The sequence below is a fragment of the Pleurodeles waltl genome, chromosome 12, assembly GCF_031143425.1.
Source record: "Pleurodeles waltl isolate 20211129_DDA chromosome 12, aPleWal1.hap1.20221129, whole genome shotgun sequence".
Lineage (NCBI taxonomy): Eukaryota > Metazoa > Chordata > Amphibia > Caudata > Salamandridae > Pleurodeles > Pleurodeles waltl.
The window spans coordinates 532,661,284-532,676,180 of NC_090451.1; the positions used below are offsets into that span (position 1 = coordinate 532,661,284).

Consider the following 14,897-nt stretch of genomic DNA (forward strand, 5'->3'; position numbering starts at 1 on the left):
AGTAGTATGTCATGCAACGATTCACAAGAGCCAGCACAATTGGCAAATGTAGTGTATTAGTCCATCAACCTAATACAGCATATGTATCACACACAACACTTCAGTGCGAACAGCACAGGGTGCATAGACTATAACTTATGCTGTATTATTTTGACATAAGGATGTCAGTAAGACAATCCCCAAGTCTAAAGGTGCCTGTTCCACTGGTAATAGCTCCTTCGCCTGTATCCATTCTGTGAACTTAGCTAATAAGTGTTTTCCAAAAGTTTTTCTTCACAATCCCGACGGCTATTAGGTAAAAATGAGACGGCTTTGATTTGGAACCTTTCTTATATATTGGCATTAATATACTTTCCTGGCAGACGGCAACTAATGGATGTTTGTTTGAGAACTGGCTCCAAGAGGACAGACATATAGATGTACATGTAGTCATACAGCAGCAGAAGAGTGCACTCTATGCGGCGGCTCCTCCTGCTGTGAGCCAGCAGAGGGAAAAGTAAAAAATAAAATGATAATGAAACCATTTTATTATTATTTTATTTTTCGTAGGGCGCTAGAGCCCACTGACTCTAGGGCAGGGCAGGGCCATAATGGCAACAGGGGGAGGCGGAGTTGTGTGCACAGTAAATGCGCATGTCGGTTTGGCTGGCTGGCCAAGCCAGGCCAAACCGACATGCACATTTAGATCTCACCACCCGGCTGTGCTGCAACAGCCGAGTGGAGGAGAGGCACAGGCTCCCATGCCCTGAGCACTAAACCAGCCCCCCTCAGGCCAATCACGGCACTGCTTTCATGCTGCTAAACAACGTTGCATGCATGAGAGCAGTGTCTTGATTGGCGGCTAGGAGCCTGCGCAGTGTGCACCAGCTTGCGGTACCAGGACTGAAGACAGACGGCATCCAGCATGTAAGTAACATTTTATCTTATTTACTCCCCAACCCCCTATTTCCCCCCTCTCTGCCCCCCCCCCCCACTTATAATCATTACCAGCCGTCGCTGACTATATGGGTTGAACTAAGTACAATAACCAGCAGCACTGGATGGCTTGGAAACATACCACTAACATATATCTACCCCGTACATTGTGCAACACCGGAGATTGTTGTCAAGACTTCACAGATGACAGAGGGTAGTGACTGAGAGTGCTCTCTGACTGGAGTAGATATTTCATAAAGAGTCTTTACAATTGTCAAAGTAGTGGATTTTCTCCGGTCAAGAGACAACACATTGCAATGTGGATAAGAAAACAGCTAATGATCAAAATCTGGAAGAGTAAACGTGGGCCTAGACTGGTGAGGCAGTGGATAGGTTGAAAGCAGGCAAGTCAGTCTGGAGTGTAGAAATACATAATATGGTGAAATGGGGAAGAGTGAGGGCAGGTCAAAGAAAGAGAGATGAAGTCAGGGATAAGTACATTGAGGACTGCTCAGTCATTGGTAGCCAAATGGCTTGTACTATTGCTAAATGCATTGGCTGACCTTGGATGGAAGAGGACCATGAGGAAGGTGGACACTGTCCTGTGGTAGAGAGGGAGAGCTAGGAGTAGGCTGCAGTAGATGCCCAGTTTAGAATGGCTACAGTACTGATTATGGTTAGGGTCTTGGGAGGGTGTCGATAGATACTGCATCTACTGAGAAATGTTTCACAAGTGCAGTTGCGGTCTAGATAATGAAAGTGAGATTAATTTCATTTGCATAGTTAACTCATATGATTGGGGCAGCCTGGGTTTAGAATAGTGAAAATTTAAATCAAACTGCTAAATGGCTGACAATCACCCTTATGACATTACCTCTTTGTTATTTTTCATTCGATAACCAATGGATCCTTCAGCTTAGGTGCTAAAGATGCATGCACATTTAACGTTAGGCATTTGCACTGCTTTCAAATCCTTTCATAAAAATCAGTGGACTGACCTTCGTTCGAGCCATGTCCATATGGGCGCACTGCCCTCGTTACTATCAGGAATGTAAGAACAAAGAGATGGGATCGTCGCCTTCCCACACTGTTTCATAACTGGTCTCTTCTCATCCCACAGCCCCACCCAATTCCTTCTAGGGCAATACATTCATATTATTATTGATCTTTTTCATCACTTTCTTGATTAGGAATTTTGTTGCAGAAAAGGGTGTTAGAGCTAATTACTGTGACCAGGCGCCATTGGTTTTCATCTAATAAGCTAAACATCACCTTTAAGTGTGGGGACCTGCGCGGTCCCCTCTTGCCTTTAGCTGATCTTCTGTGCAAAGCTTTACAGTCTCCAACCTGTGACGACCCTCAAACAAACGCCCATCGCATGGCAGTGCTATTGGACGGCTCTTGGGCATCCCCTTTTATGGGCGAGCGCAAAGCGCTCCATCCATTCTGTAATCTCTCTTTGGGCTTGAAACCACGCCCATGCCATGTCAGTCGCTTACATTGGTTTGTGGGCTTGCCTTTTAAAATCTGCTTGCTTTCATTTGAAAGGCATGCTTACGTCATGCTTTTTCCACTGTTTAGCCCACCTACACACTACTGGTAAAGTACTAAAAACATGCGAGGCTCGATGTTTTCAGCCTGGGGTCCGGACTACTTTTTCTGTTTATTTTCCACACAGCGCGATCACGCTGCATTTTACATAGCACGATCACGCTGCGTTTTTTTTTCTTTACAATGCTAATAGCTCTAACTCGAGCAAATGCGAGACCCGTTGCATTGAAAATGCTTGTTTGAACTTTCTGTTTAATGTTTGATTAAATGAATGCTAAAAGTGTACTCTCTGCATTTTAGGACACCTAGCACACATTTGCTTCTGCCAACCCAGTTTCCTATTCACTGCTCTGCTTTGGCGTCCCATTGGCAGTTCTCATCTGTTGAGGCACGCCTGACCCATACTCTCTTTACATAACAAACCTTATGTAACAAATTATAATCTAAAGGCACAAACCTGACAAACTGATGGATTAAACCCAGATCTGTGACTGGGGGTGAATGTTTGATTTGTTCTACATTCCGTCCATCAACTGTTCTTTTTGCGTTTGTTGCCCCAAGTGGGAAGGGTATGCCCAGACGTGGGTCCCGTGCTCACTATGCCACCAGATTCAAGCTAGCCTGGCTGAAGAGGGGTGATACCCCGAAACCGGTCACAGGATGCTTGTTTCTGGTCCAGCAGTTCGGGCTGGACTGTTCCCATGGGGAACAGGGTCAAGACTGATTTGCATATGACTGGGTCCTAACTGGAATGGCATGGTGAGCTAAAAAACTGATGGATTAAACCCAGATCCGTGACTGGGGGTGAATGTTTGATTTGTTCTACATTCCATCCATCAACTGTTCTTTTTGCGTTTGTTGCCCCAAGTGGGAAGGGTATGCCCAGACGTGGGTCCCGTGCTCACTATGCCACCAGATTCAAGCTAGCCTGCCTGAAGAGGGGTGATATCCCGAAACCAGTCCCAGGATGCTTGTTTCTGGTCCAGGGAGGACCTGGTCTGGCAGTTTGGGCTGGACTGTTCCCATGGGGAACAGGGTAAAGACTGATTTGCATATGACTGGGTCCTAACTGGAATGGCATGGTGAGCAAAATAACTGATGGATTAAACCCAGATCTGTGACTGGGGGTGAATGTTTGATTTGTTCTACATTCTGTCCATCAACTGTTCTTTTTGCGTTTGTAGCCCCAAGTGGGAAGGGTATGCCCAGACGTGAGTCCCGTGCTCACTATGCCACCAGATTCAAGCTAGCTTGGCTGAAGAGGGGTAATACCCCAAAACCGGTCCCAGGATGCTTGTTTCAGGTCCAGGGAGGACCTGGTCTGGCAGTTCGGGCTGGACTGTTCCCATGGGGAACAGGGTCAAGACTGATTTGCAAATGACTGGGTCCGAACTGGAATGGCATGGTGAGCAAAACAACTGATGGACTAAACCCAGATCTGTGACTGGGGGTGAATGTTTGATTTGTTCTACATTCCGTCCATCAACTGTTCTTTTTGCGTTTGTCACCCCAAGTGGGAAGGGTATGCCCAGACGTGGGTCCCGTGCTCACTATGCCACCAGATTCAAGCTAGCCTGGCTGAATAGGGGTAATATCTCGAAACCGGTCACAGGATGCTTGTGTTTCTGGTCCAGGGAGGATCTGGTCTGGCAGTTCGGGCTGGACTGTTCCCTTGGGGAACAGGGTCAAGACTGATTTGCATATGACTGGGTCCAAACTGGAATGGCATGGCAAGAAAAAAAAACTGATGGATTAAACCCAGATCTGTGACTGGGGGTGAATGTTTGATTTGTTCTACATTCCGCCCATCAACTGTTCTTTTTGTGTTTGTAGCCCCAAGTAGGAAGGGTATGCCCAGACGAGGGTCCCGTGCTCACTATGCCACCAGATTCAAGCTAGCCTGACTGAATAGGGGTAATATCTCGAAACCGGTCACAGGATGCTTGTGTTTCTGGTCCAGGGAGGATCAGGTCTGGCAGTTCGGGCTGGACTGTTCCCATGGGGAACAGGGTCAAGACTGATTTGCAAATGACTGGGTCCGAACTGGAATGGCATGGTGAGCAAAACAACTGATGGACTAAACCCAGATCTGTGACTGGGGGTGAATGTTTGATTTGTTCTACATTCCGTCCATCAACTGTTCTTTTTGCGTTTGTCACCCCAAGTGGGAAGGGTATGCCCAGACGTGGGTCCCGTGCTCACTATGCCACCAGATTCAAGCTAGCCTAGCTGAAGAGGGGTAGTACCCCGAAACCAGTCCCAGGATGCTTGTTTCTGGTCCAGGGAGGACCTGGTCTGGCAGTTCAGGCTGGACTGTTCCCATGGGGAACAGGGTCAAGACTGATTTGCATATGACTGGGTCCAAACTGGAATGGCATGGTGAGCAAAACAACTGATGGATTAAACCCAGATCTGTGACTGGGGGTGAATGTTTGATTTGTTCTACATTCCGCCCATCAACTGTTCTGTTTGCATTTGACACATTTTCTTTCGGACATTGCTAAAATCCATCCTTGAGTCATATCACTCAGCGGTCATTCACCAGGCATTAGTGACATCTCAGAACCCTCATCACCATAATCTTCCAATAAGGTGCTGCTTTCAAGCGCCAAAGAAATAAAAAGAGAGGAAAGACAACTGAAGCCCTATTTTTCCTGTCAAATTTATCTAGCTTGAAGACCAAGGAGAAAAAGTTCCCCTTTAATGTTACCCTCACTGATCAGTGACCCCGTATAAAATGCTGTAGCAAGAATTAATCAAAGGAACACAAGAAGTGACAAGCTTGCTCACCTGGTTCCCAACACCCTCAATGTGCATCACAGCTCTGGAAAATGAATCCTCCTGTGCCAGCCACCTCCTACTGCTTTTTAAATGAATGCGGAGAGAAAGCTTTGAATTTCACTGTGATATTTAAACTGCATATTATCCCCCTGTTAAAACATTGGATTTATTTGAGACCTGCTGTTAAATATGGGATTTCAAAGAAGATAAGCCTCTCAAGGTCATTTCAGTCTCCAGAGTTCCCCAGTCACACAGATCCTAAATGATTTACAGAGTTATGCTTCATTACTCAGTACAATGATGACCTCTAGCAGACTAACTGCTTTACACTCTAGAAAGTAATCCATAACTCATGGGCACCGCAGAGGGTTATTAGTAAGGGTGGGCGGAACTCTCAGAGTTTTACTCTATGGCATTCCACTGAGTCACATAAAAACTCCGGGCAGGAGGAATTTGGGCATGTCGTACTTCTTGTGCTGATTTTTATCGAAGGGACCTAGTTCCACACTTTAAAATCAGTGCAATTGGCACCACTCAGCCCACCAGAGGGCGCTGCTTCTTTCTGCTGTTTGAGTAGATCAAGCTGCAGTTTTTTTCTACACGAACAGTCACGACTGGCCACAAACGCCTGTATTGAGAACTCTCTCCGGGAGGCATTCTAGCACCTGAAAATCACACTAGGGGATGCAAATTCTTGATCGCCAACTTAACGGAAGTAAGCCGCATGTGATAAAAACTCCGTCATGCAGCAGTTGGTGGGGTTTTGCCAGAAATCCACAGAACACAGAGAGGAAAAAACTCTGGCAGCTGAGAGGAATTTTTCACCCACCCAAGTTACTCGCATGAGCCATATCCTTAGGAAGAGCATGATGGGCCAAGAAACTACATCCCAGTCACCCATAATCTTCTCTGCCGCCCGACGCCAGGCTTTAAAAGAGGGCTCTACCCAGACTCCCGGCTTACAACTTACCTTCTTTGTCATAGTCTCCAGCAGGCTGTCCAAATTGCATACCAGGGCTTCAGCTGCAGCATTAGGATCTTCCACCGGGAGGCAGGTGAAGGCACGTCCACAGTCATCAAAGGGGAAGTCGCGTCCCTGCAATGGTCAAAGGCAGATGGGCTCAGTTTTGCGAAAGGTCCATATAGCACGAAATAGAAATTGACAAAATGAAGTGAAGTACAGTGAAAGTAAGAAAGAGTATGCAAGGGCAGAAAAGGGTAAGGAGGAAAACAGCTAGGATTTCATTAACAGATTAGATTAAGTATCACACCCATAAGAGATGTTACCAAACTTGACCCCTATAATAAAAGCGGGCATAATAATGGGGCAAGCTTCAGAACCTGGAAAAATGGATAGGGATGCAATTCTCAGGGCCTGTTCGAATTCCATCTGTAATGCCTTAAGGAGCTATTCTGTTGTTTATAGTGTTCAACTCATCTGTGCAGACACAGGAGTTTCAGTGGAGTAGCTAGAGATCGCCTTCCATCAATACATGGATGTCATCCAAATGTACTTAAAAATATCCTCCTACCAGGATACTCTTCAACTCTAAGTCCAACTCAAAGATGACACCCTAAAAATGACAATGCATTCTAATTATCCCCGGGTCTTCCTTAACAAAAGGAAACTATAGTTTAACACAATAGGTGACACCCTTCATTGTTCTAACTATATAAGTAAACATCTTTAGCCATCTGTTGAAGAAAATAGGGACCTGGAATGGCCAAAATGAAGGCTGCTTGTTGGACGTGATTGGATTTGGCATTTATTTAGCCAACCCGCTGATGAAAGTGAGAAGCTGTAATTCCTTTTCTCCAAAAATTGATTGGGCTCCTGTCCTCTTCTACTCTACAGAGAGGATTTGGTATTAACAAATTACTTCCACTGGACTAAAAAAAAGTCAGGAAACATAGACTCATTACATACAACATCGTTTAACTGTTACACTCAACAAAACCAAGATTTTGGTATTTGGGAAGAAGTGTACCCATTTTTGAAGGGCTTTTGCTAATACTATTGTCGAAAGAGTCAATTCTGCCAAGTATCCTCCTATAATGTTCACTAACTCCTTAAAATGGTCTGAACATCTGAAGTTATTCTCAATACAGGCCTGGGCAACTTATGAAGGACTTCTAAGATTCAGTGTGGAATATAGAGGACTTTAGATACCAAAATTGATTACTACTTCCTCCTACGGTTCTATATGGCTCTGAAGTTTTGGACTTTTGATAATACTTTATTAGAGGCTACAACTGATAAGAGTAATTGGTTTGATTTTGAACTTACTACCAAGCACAATTAATCTCATGGTATGATTTATCAGGGCTACATTCAATTGAAATTCATCTATGATCTCTCCTATGTAGTCCAAGAAATGTTTCCTTCAAATGTTGGAGAGATGTTCAAATTACTGAAATGGCCTGGGCATCTAAAATAAAGGACCAAGTACATAATATAAAATGCAGCATATCGCACATGGCAAGATCTAGCATTGGGATTTCTTTTTCCCAAAGTGGGTCTTGAAGAAGTCATGTTTATTAATGTCATCCAAAAGAAATCAGCAGTATTTTTTGAAATCTAAAACATCAATTGCACTCTCAAGAAATAGTCTGGGCAATGTGGATATTTTTCATTATATAAGGAGTCTTCTTGGCAAACGTATGAGATTTTTGATACTGAACATTAGACTAAATCTGAATTCCCTGCTTGCAAACACACTGTTAGCCTCAATGATAAATGGTAATGACCGGAGATGTATATGTGGTATAAATATCAAATGTTCTATTGTACATATTTTTATTGGATTGTCTATTTTTTATTTTTGCGTTGTATGATTTCAAGACATCTGTTCGTAAAATATGGATCAATATCTTGGTAAAAAGCATTGCTTTTGTTTATGCAAATGCGCAAACCATACCTTTGAAATGAAATCTTATGTGTTTGTATGTCACAAAATATTTCATAGACTACATGTCTGTTCTAAATAAATTTATATTTTAAGTACCCTATCTAAAAAAGACTGTAAAATCTAATTTGCCTTCAAAGTGAAATTCATAGGTTTCATGTTAGGCTCTCAACTCCAAATTGGACCGCTGTACCATGAAAACCGTCTAATCAACTAACTTAAGTTCCCCATCCGTAAGATAATCGAGGATTTGGCCCTCTTTTTTATTATAGAGCAATCTATCCTTAATTGACTCAGGAAATACATTCTTTTTTTTTATATAACACTGTTTGCATTGAGTTTGTAAAACATAACCAACAAAAATACAGTGCAGTGCATATCAATGCGAGATATCACCGTATCTTTTTGTCACATTTCTGGAGGACAGAGTAAACATACAATCCGAGACAGGAATCTATGACACCCACTGCGGCAGTAATTTCCCTCAACCCCCCCAACCCTCCCCAGATAGGATCCACATGAAACTAGTCCTTACACATATCATTAATAACAAAGACGCAGCCTCACCACGGTTGGTTGTCACCTCTCAGATCGAAGCAAGGTTCACTTAATCAGCCATCATCATCCATGCTCCCCTCTAAACTTAACTATTCCACACCAGTGAACCGTTCTAGTAGTGCCCCCCATGCAATCACATCCGTTAGTGCCCCCTCCTCTCTACGTGTTATCTGCATATATTGTTCTTCAGCGGCACACCATTCCATTAAATCTTGGATCCAGCAAGGGATGAAAGAGTTCCTGGCACTCATCCAGCTAATGGCCACCCTGGCTTCGCCAGTACCAGAGCCAGTTGTGTGAGCTTATATAGAATATTCCTGCCCTGTGGTCTCTGCATTACACCTAAAAGGCATGTCAAAGGCGTTACTTCTAGCCCCAGTCCTGTTACCTCCTCTACTCTCCCTACCACCTCCTGCCAAAATCGGGCACCATCCTACAGGACCAAGCCAAGTGTAGAAAGGAGGCATTGAATGTGCCACATCTGGGACACCCAGCCCCTCTTGCTGGGTCGATCTTATTAAGACGGTCAGGTGTGATGTATGTCCTATGCACAAAATTGAAGTGTAATAGTTTAAACCTGTTGTTGCATGACACCGTGCGCACCAGCGACAACGCCATTGTCCAGTCCGCGTCCTCCATGGGGTTCCCCAGTTCATGCTCCCAAGCCCCATGCGACACATTTATCGCGCCTGGTTGATCGTCCTGAAGGGCTTTATGAAACTGAGTGATCAAATGAGTCCCCTCACCCCAATTTATCTATCCACTTAACACTGTTGATGCCGGAGGGGCGATCGGAAAACCATACCAGATCTCCTGAGCCACACTCTCCATTTTAGCATATCGCAAGAACTGACCTGGGCCCAATCCCAAGTGTCCTGCGCATTTGGGAAGGAGATAAACTACCCATTGGGGTATATATCTTCACTACTTCACATCCTCCCACCTTTCATTGACATTAGGTTATCCATGTCCCTAAAGGGGGCCAAGTCCCAAATATATAATTCTCTATTAATGGACCACGTTGAAGCACATTCTTAACGGCCTGCTCCCAGATCCAAGCAGTTCTGACCAGGTATGGGACATCTGACTCAGACCGACCTCCCGACATCAATAGATGCGCCAACACCTTCCCACCCAGCATTCCTGCAAACATTCTCTTCTCCCAATTGTCTGATTCAGTCATCCACTTTGCAGCATGCTGTAAGTGCACCGCGTAATAATAATGTGTAATATTAGGAATTGCCAATCCTCCCTCTTCCATATCCCTCTGCAGCATTGACAATGCCACCCTACTACGTTGCCCTGCCCACACCTGTGAAATAAACAAGCTGTCTAGGCAAATAAAGAGCTGAGCAGATAGGGGAAACAGAGAGTTCTGAACCAGGTAAAGACATCGTGGCAGGAACACCATCTTAGCCACAGCCGCCCTCCCCATCATTGAAAGAGGTAGCCTATTTAAAAAAGAAACTGAGAACTCAAGGTCAGTCACCACCACTCGTTTCACATTATGTGTTTCATGTGCCGCCACAATGTGATTGACCCAAATACCTAGATATCTGAAGCTTTCAAGCCCCCACCTGAGTCCCACCCCGGTAAATACTCCTGAGGCGCACCACAGAGAGAACCTAAAGGGAACAGAAGTGACTTCTTCCTATTCACCGGAGACCAGACACAGCCCCAAAAGCCTCCAACAGCTGTAACAACAAAGGCACCAAAACATTTGGCTCTCGAAAATATACCAACACATTATCTACATATAGGGAGACGATGTGGGTAATCTGCCCCACGTGAATACCCCAAGGTTCCAATTTCTCTCAGAGCCAGATCGCCAGTGGTTCCACAGCTAAGGCAAAAAGGAGCTGAAAAAGTGGACATCCCTGCCTGGTTCCCCTGCCAATCACCCATGATTCCGAGTGCTCTCCTCCCACCGCAGACGGTGCAGTATACAGCAGTCTCACTCGCGCACAAAATTGTGGGCCAAACCCTATGCCCCGCAGCACCGGCAGAAGGTAGCCCCACTCCACTGTGTCAAAGGCCTTCTCCAGGTCAAATGACACTAGCACCAGTTCATCCTCCTCACCTTCAGTTTCATGCAGCACATGTGCCAAGCGATGTAAGTCACAGGTCGTATTACGACCAGGAATAAAAGCACATTGATCATTATGCACCAAGCTCCAGATCACTCCACAAAGCCGAGTAGCCAATATCTTGCACAGGATCTTCACATCGCTGCTCAGCATAGTAAGCGGGCGATATGAGGAGGGATCACCCGGATCCCCCCAGGCTTAAGCATCAAACACACAATGCCTTGGTGCATGGTTTCCGGCAATATACTCCGCTGCAAGGCCTCCTCAAATACCGCCAACAACTTCTCTTGCAGGAGGAGGGAAAACGTTTGATACATCTCGACCGGAAACCCGTCTCCCCCCGGAGACCTAGATTTTGTCAATGCTTCCACTGCCTCACTCACTTTCTCTACAGTTATCGCAGCCTCCAGAGTCTCTGGTGCATGATCAGAGGAAAGCCTACCCAGATGCTTAACGTCCAGCACCTGTGACCAGTTCAGTCCACCCAGAAGAAACCGACTAGCTGACTATGCATGTTGTGTGTCTTAGAATGACAGGTCGACTCCCTACCCTCCGGGTGTAGTCACCTCCATCCATCCTATAGCCCTAAATTGCACCTTACCTCTGCAATAGATCTTGTCATTAACGGTTCAGTCACCAATTTAGACGGGAGACGATTATTCTCACTGTCCAAAATACAACTGTAAATCGCCGGCCCATATAATAGGCGTGTCCACCCTGTTCCCTAAATCTCAGGTAAACTGTTGTAGAAGGAGTGATCATCTATGTTGGGTACATAAGTGTTGAGAATAGTGATGGGCGCCCCGTCAAAGGTGCCCTGTACAAGTACATATCTCCCCTCTAAAACCACTTCACTGTAAACGTAGATAAATGGGATCCCTGGGGCAACCCATGTTGTCACACCTGTTGCGTAGGAGGAGAAGGAGGAGGAGAACATCTGACCCCGCCATTTCTTAGCTATTGTTTGCATTTCCTCCTCAGTCATGTGCTTTTCCTGGAGACAGGCTATATGAACCTTATGTCGCCTCAGAAAGGAATGCAACCTGTAACGTCTAGTGTAACTCTTCAGCCCCCTGATGTTCCATGTCAGCATGTTAATCTGTCGGCCCATACCAAGGCTTTGTTAACGTCTGTCCCTCTGGTACTCCACCCCTCACCTCCCTCTTGAGGAGATAATGCAAGGTGAGTGCCCATTTTGCCTCTTGCATACATACATGCACTGCTGTTATGAACTTCAAACATTTGCAAACTTGAACAACCAGATAACCCACCTCCCCATTGCCCACCCCGGATGAACAGTAGAACAAACACATCAAACCATACTGTAGATCCACATTTGTAAATGCTGCCAGGAAAACTGCCTAAGCCCCAACTCCCCTGTTACTAGACCCTATCACAACCGTGGAGTAACCACACCCCACCCTGTAGGCAATATACTTGTGCCTGAATACCTACCCAAAATAAATCAGTGAGCACGTTGTCCCCACCGCGTACAATACAAATTCCAATTCTAATAGTGCCCCATGAGAAACTTGACCTTCATCCCGCCATGCAGCCCAGGTGCCTCACACAGACACAGGCCCCCCAAAATGAGGACGCGGCAACAGCCTTCAGATACGAGCAACAAAGTCAAGTATCCGCAGGGAACCTCTCCGCCCCTTGATCCAGCGCCCTTCTAGATATATCAGCCAGTCCAGGAGTCCCCAACGCCATTGTCCCATCCTGTTGAATCTCGATTCTATGATCAGTATCAATATCTACCACCTGTTCCGCGGTGCCCTCCATCCGGCTCTCCCCACGAGTCCTCCAGGCCGGGTCGTCCACACCAGAGGCACGATGAACCACCAGAACGGTTCACTCTGGCCTACCAGGAGTGACTTTGTCCCACATCTCCAGCCATCTCCAAACCTCCTCCGGATGTTCAAAAAAGTGGGACTTGCCCCCGGAGAGCACCTTCAGGCGTGCCGGATACAGCAACATATATCTGATGTTCATGGCACGGAGCTTGGCTTTCACCTCCAGAAACCCCTTGTTACTAGTCTGAACTTTGTTTGTATAGTCAGGATAAATGGGGATTTTACAGTTCTCAAAGACCACCCTGTCAGATTCACAGGCTGCCTGCAGGATATAGTCTCTGTCTTTATCATTCAAAAGACATGCAATGATAGCCTTCGGAGGCGCCCCTAGCTGACGAGTCGCCAACAGGGCCCTGTGAGCACGCTCCACCACAAACACCATGGACAGCCCGACCGGCTGTAGAACGTCATAAATCCAACTCTCCACTAAGCCCTGCACCATGGACCCCTCTGTGCGTTCCGGGAACCCAAGCAGATGGACATTATTCCAATGGGACTTGCCCTCTGCTTCCTCCAGTCTTGCCTCCAGCCTTCCAACCGTGGAATTGACCTGCAGCATCTGTTTTCGCAGAGCACCCACCTTCGTCTGCAGCTCCAAAATGGAGCCCTCCACCACCTTGACCTTATAAGAGACCTTTCTGAGGTCTGCCCGAAGGAGGTTGACCTCCACTGCCGCAGTTTCTATCTTCCCTTCGAGGGCCACCCTGGAACGCTGTATAGCTGCGAGACGTTTGGCTCGCGATGGCTCCTCAGCAGTCACTGGCGTGCTCAGAACATCTCCGGGCCCCCCTAATTGAGTCTGGCACTGTGGCTGAGGCACCGGCGTGTTGTATTGTTACATTGTGTTCCCCTGTGACATCACCACTTGCTGGTGTCGCCCCATCTCGCCGCCAGCCAGAAACCAAGCGGTATCACTGCCTCAAGTGACCCAGAGAAGGAGAAAAAGTACCTGGAAGTTGCAGCACCACTCGGGCAGTTGAGATCAGTTGCCTTGCTTCGCAACACCCTCAGCCGCGGGACGCCGTTATGTTCCCACCTTCTCACTGTCAGCCATGCGCACAGGCGATCTGGGCGTTTCATAAGTTCCTCGCAGCAAATCCAGTGCTTCTTCACTCGATGGGCCCGCGACCAGGCCATGGGTCATGCACCAATAAGCCAGCTCTCCACGTGGGGAGCCACAGCCTTCCCCCTCCGAGCTGTACAGCAATGCATTCGGCCGATCTCCGGCCGCTCCTCACAGCTCCCACTCGACTGGTCCTCTGCCCATCGCCTGGGCCCCTTCTCTCCACCGTCTTTTTGGGCTGGCCCCCCAGTCCAGCCTGGGCCGTCCACCGGCATACGACAGCACGAGCCGGATCCTTCCTCAAGCGCACAGCAGCCTTCTACGAGCTCCGCAGCTGTGCCATCCAAGCGGCAGAGCCATGCACATCAAAGAGCCAGCTGGGCTGCAGCTCCACTTCAGGGGGCCATCCGACTGCCAGCACATGGCATAGAAAGTGCAGGAAGTCCAACGGAGGCAGCCGAGCAGGGCCTCCTCCTTGCGCTGCCCGGCTGCACTCCTCATGGCCGAGATGGGCCTGCACTAAGGGTGTCAAACAGACCTATTGCTAACGAAATACATTGAGTGGTCTTTGGATCCATCCCTTTTAACCAATGGCTATCTTTAACCAGCTTCTTTCAGCCATTGGCCTGAGACTTTGCCAATCACATCTTGGTTCAGCACAGTGGAGTATTCAACTCCCACCTAAAGCCATAGGTCTTTCAGTGTATCCTCATGCTTCCTCCCAAGTTATTGAACTGAATTAATTGAGGGTCTACAGATAAGTATAGCCTTTTCTGTCCGCCCTGCTGACTCGCCCCACGTGCCTCGCTCCAACTTGCTGCATGTATTAAGCATTCTATCCCAGCCCCTTTGGTTTTGCTAGTGTTTGTTTTAATCAAGTTCAGGACTCAATTACAGACACTCCTGCTTCCGAAATACATTCAACAACTGGTCTCTTCTATTCTTAAAAGCGTGAAGCAGGCTATCCTCTCCTTAACGCATTCAACCATCCTAGCTTTTGTGCTTGTAACCCAGGGATGTTAGTCCTGTTATGGGTAGGCTGTCATACCACTCTCGTGTGCTTCAAGCCTGCATGTCTTGTGCAAGAAGCCACTTCTGGATAATAATATTCTCTGTTTCAGAGTAAAGTGTACTGGCACCCTAAGTTTGTAGAAACTTCAAATACATAAATAAACAACTA

The 14,897-nt window shown here is 46.7% G+C and overlaps 1 protein-coding gene across 4 annotated transcripts in view; it reads right to left on the bottom strand.

Annotated features, from left to right (window-relative positions):
• The window catches only part of FCSK (fucose kinase), a 579,999-nt gene that overhangs the window by 238,542 nt on the left and 326,560 nt on the right, over positions 1–14,897 (bottom strand). For all 4 annotated transcript variants that reach the window (XM_069217519.1, XM_069217520.1, XM_069217522.1 and 1 more), the window contains one exon: positions 6,218–6,343. In XM_069217519.1, coding sequence (XP_069073620.1) covers positions 6,218–6,343 — 126 coding nt within the window. The remainder of the gene's footprint in view (positions 1–6,217; positions 6,344–14,897) is intronic.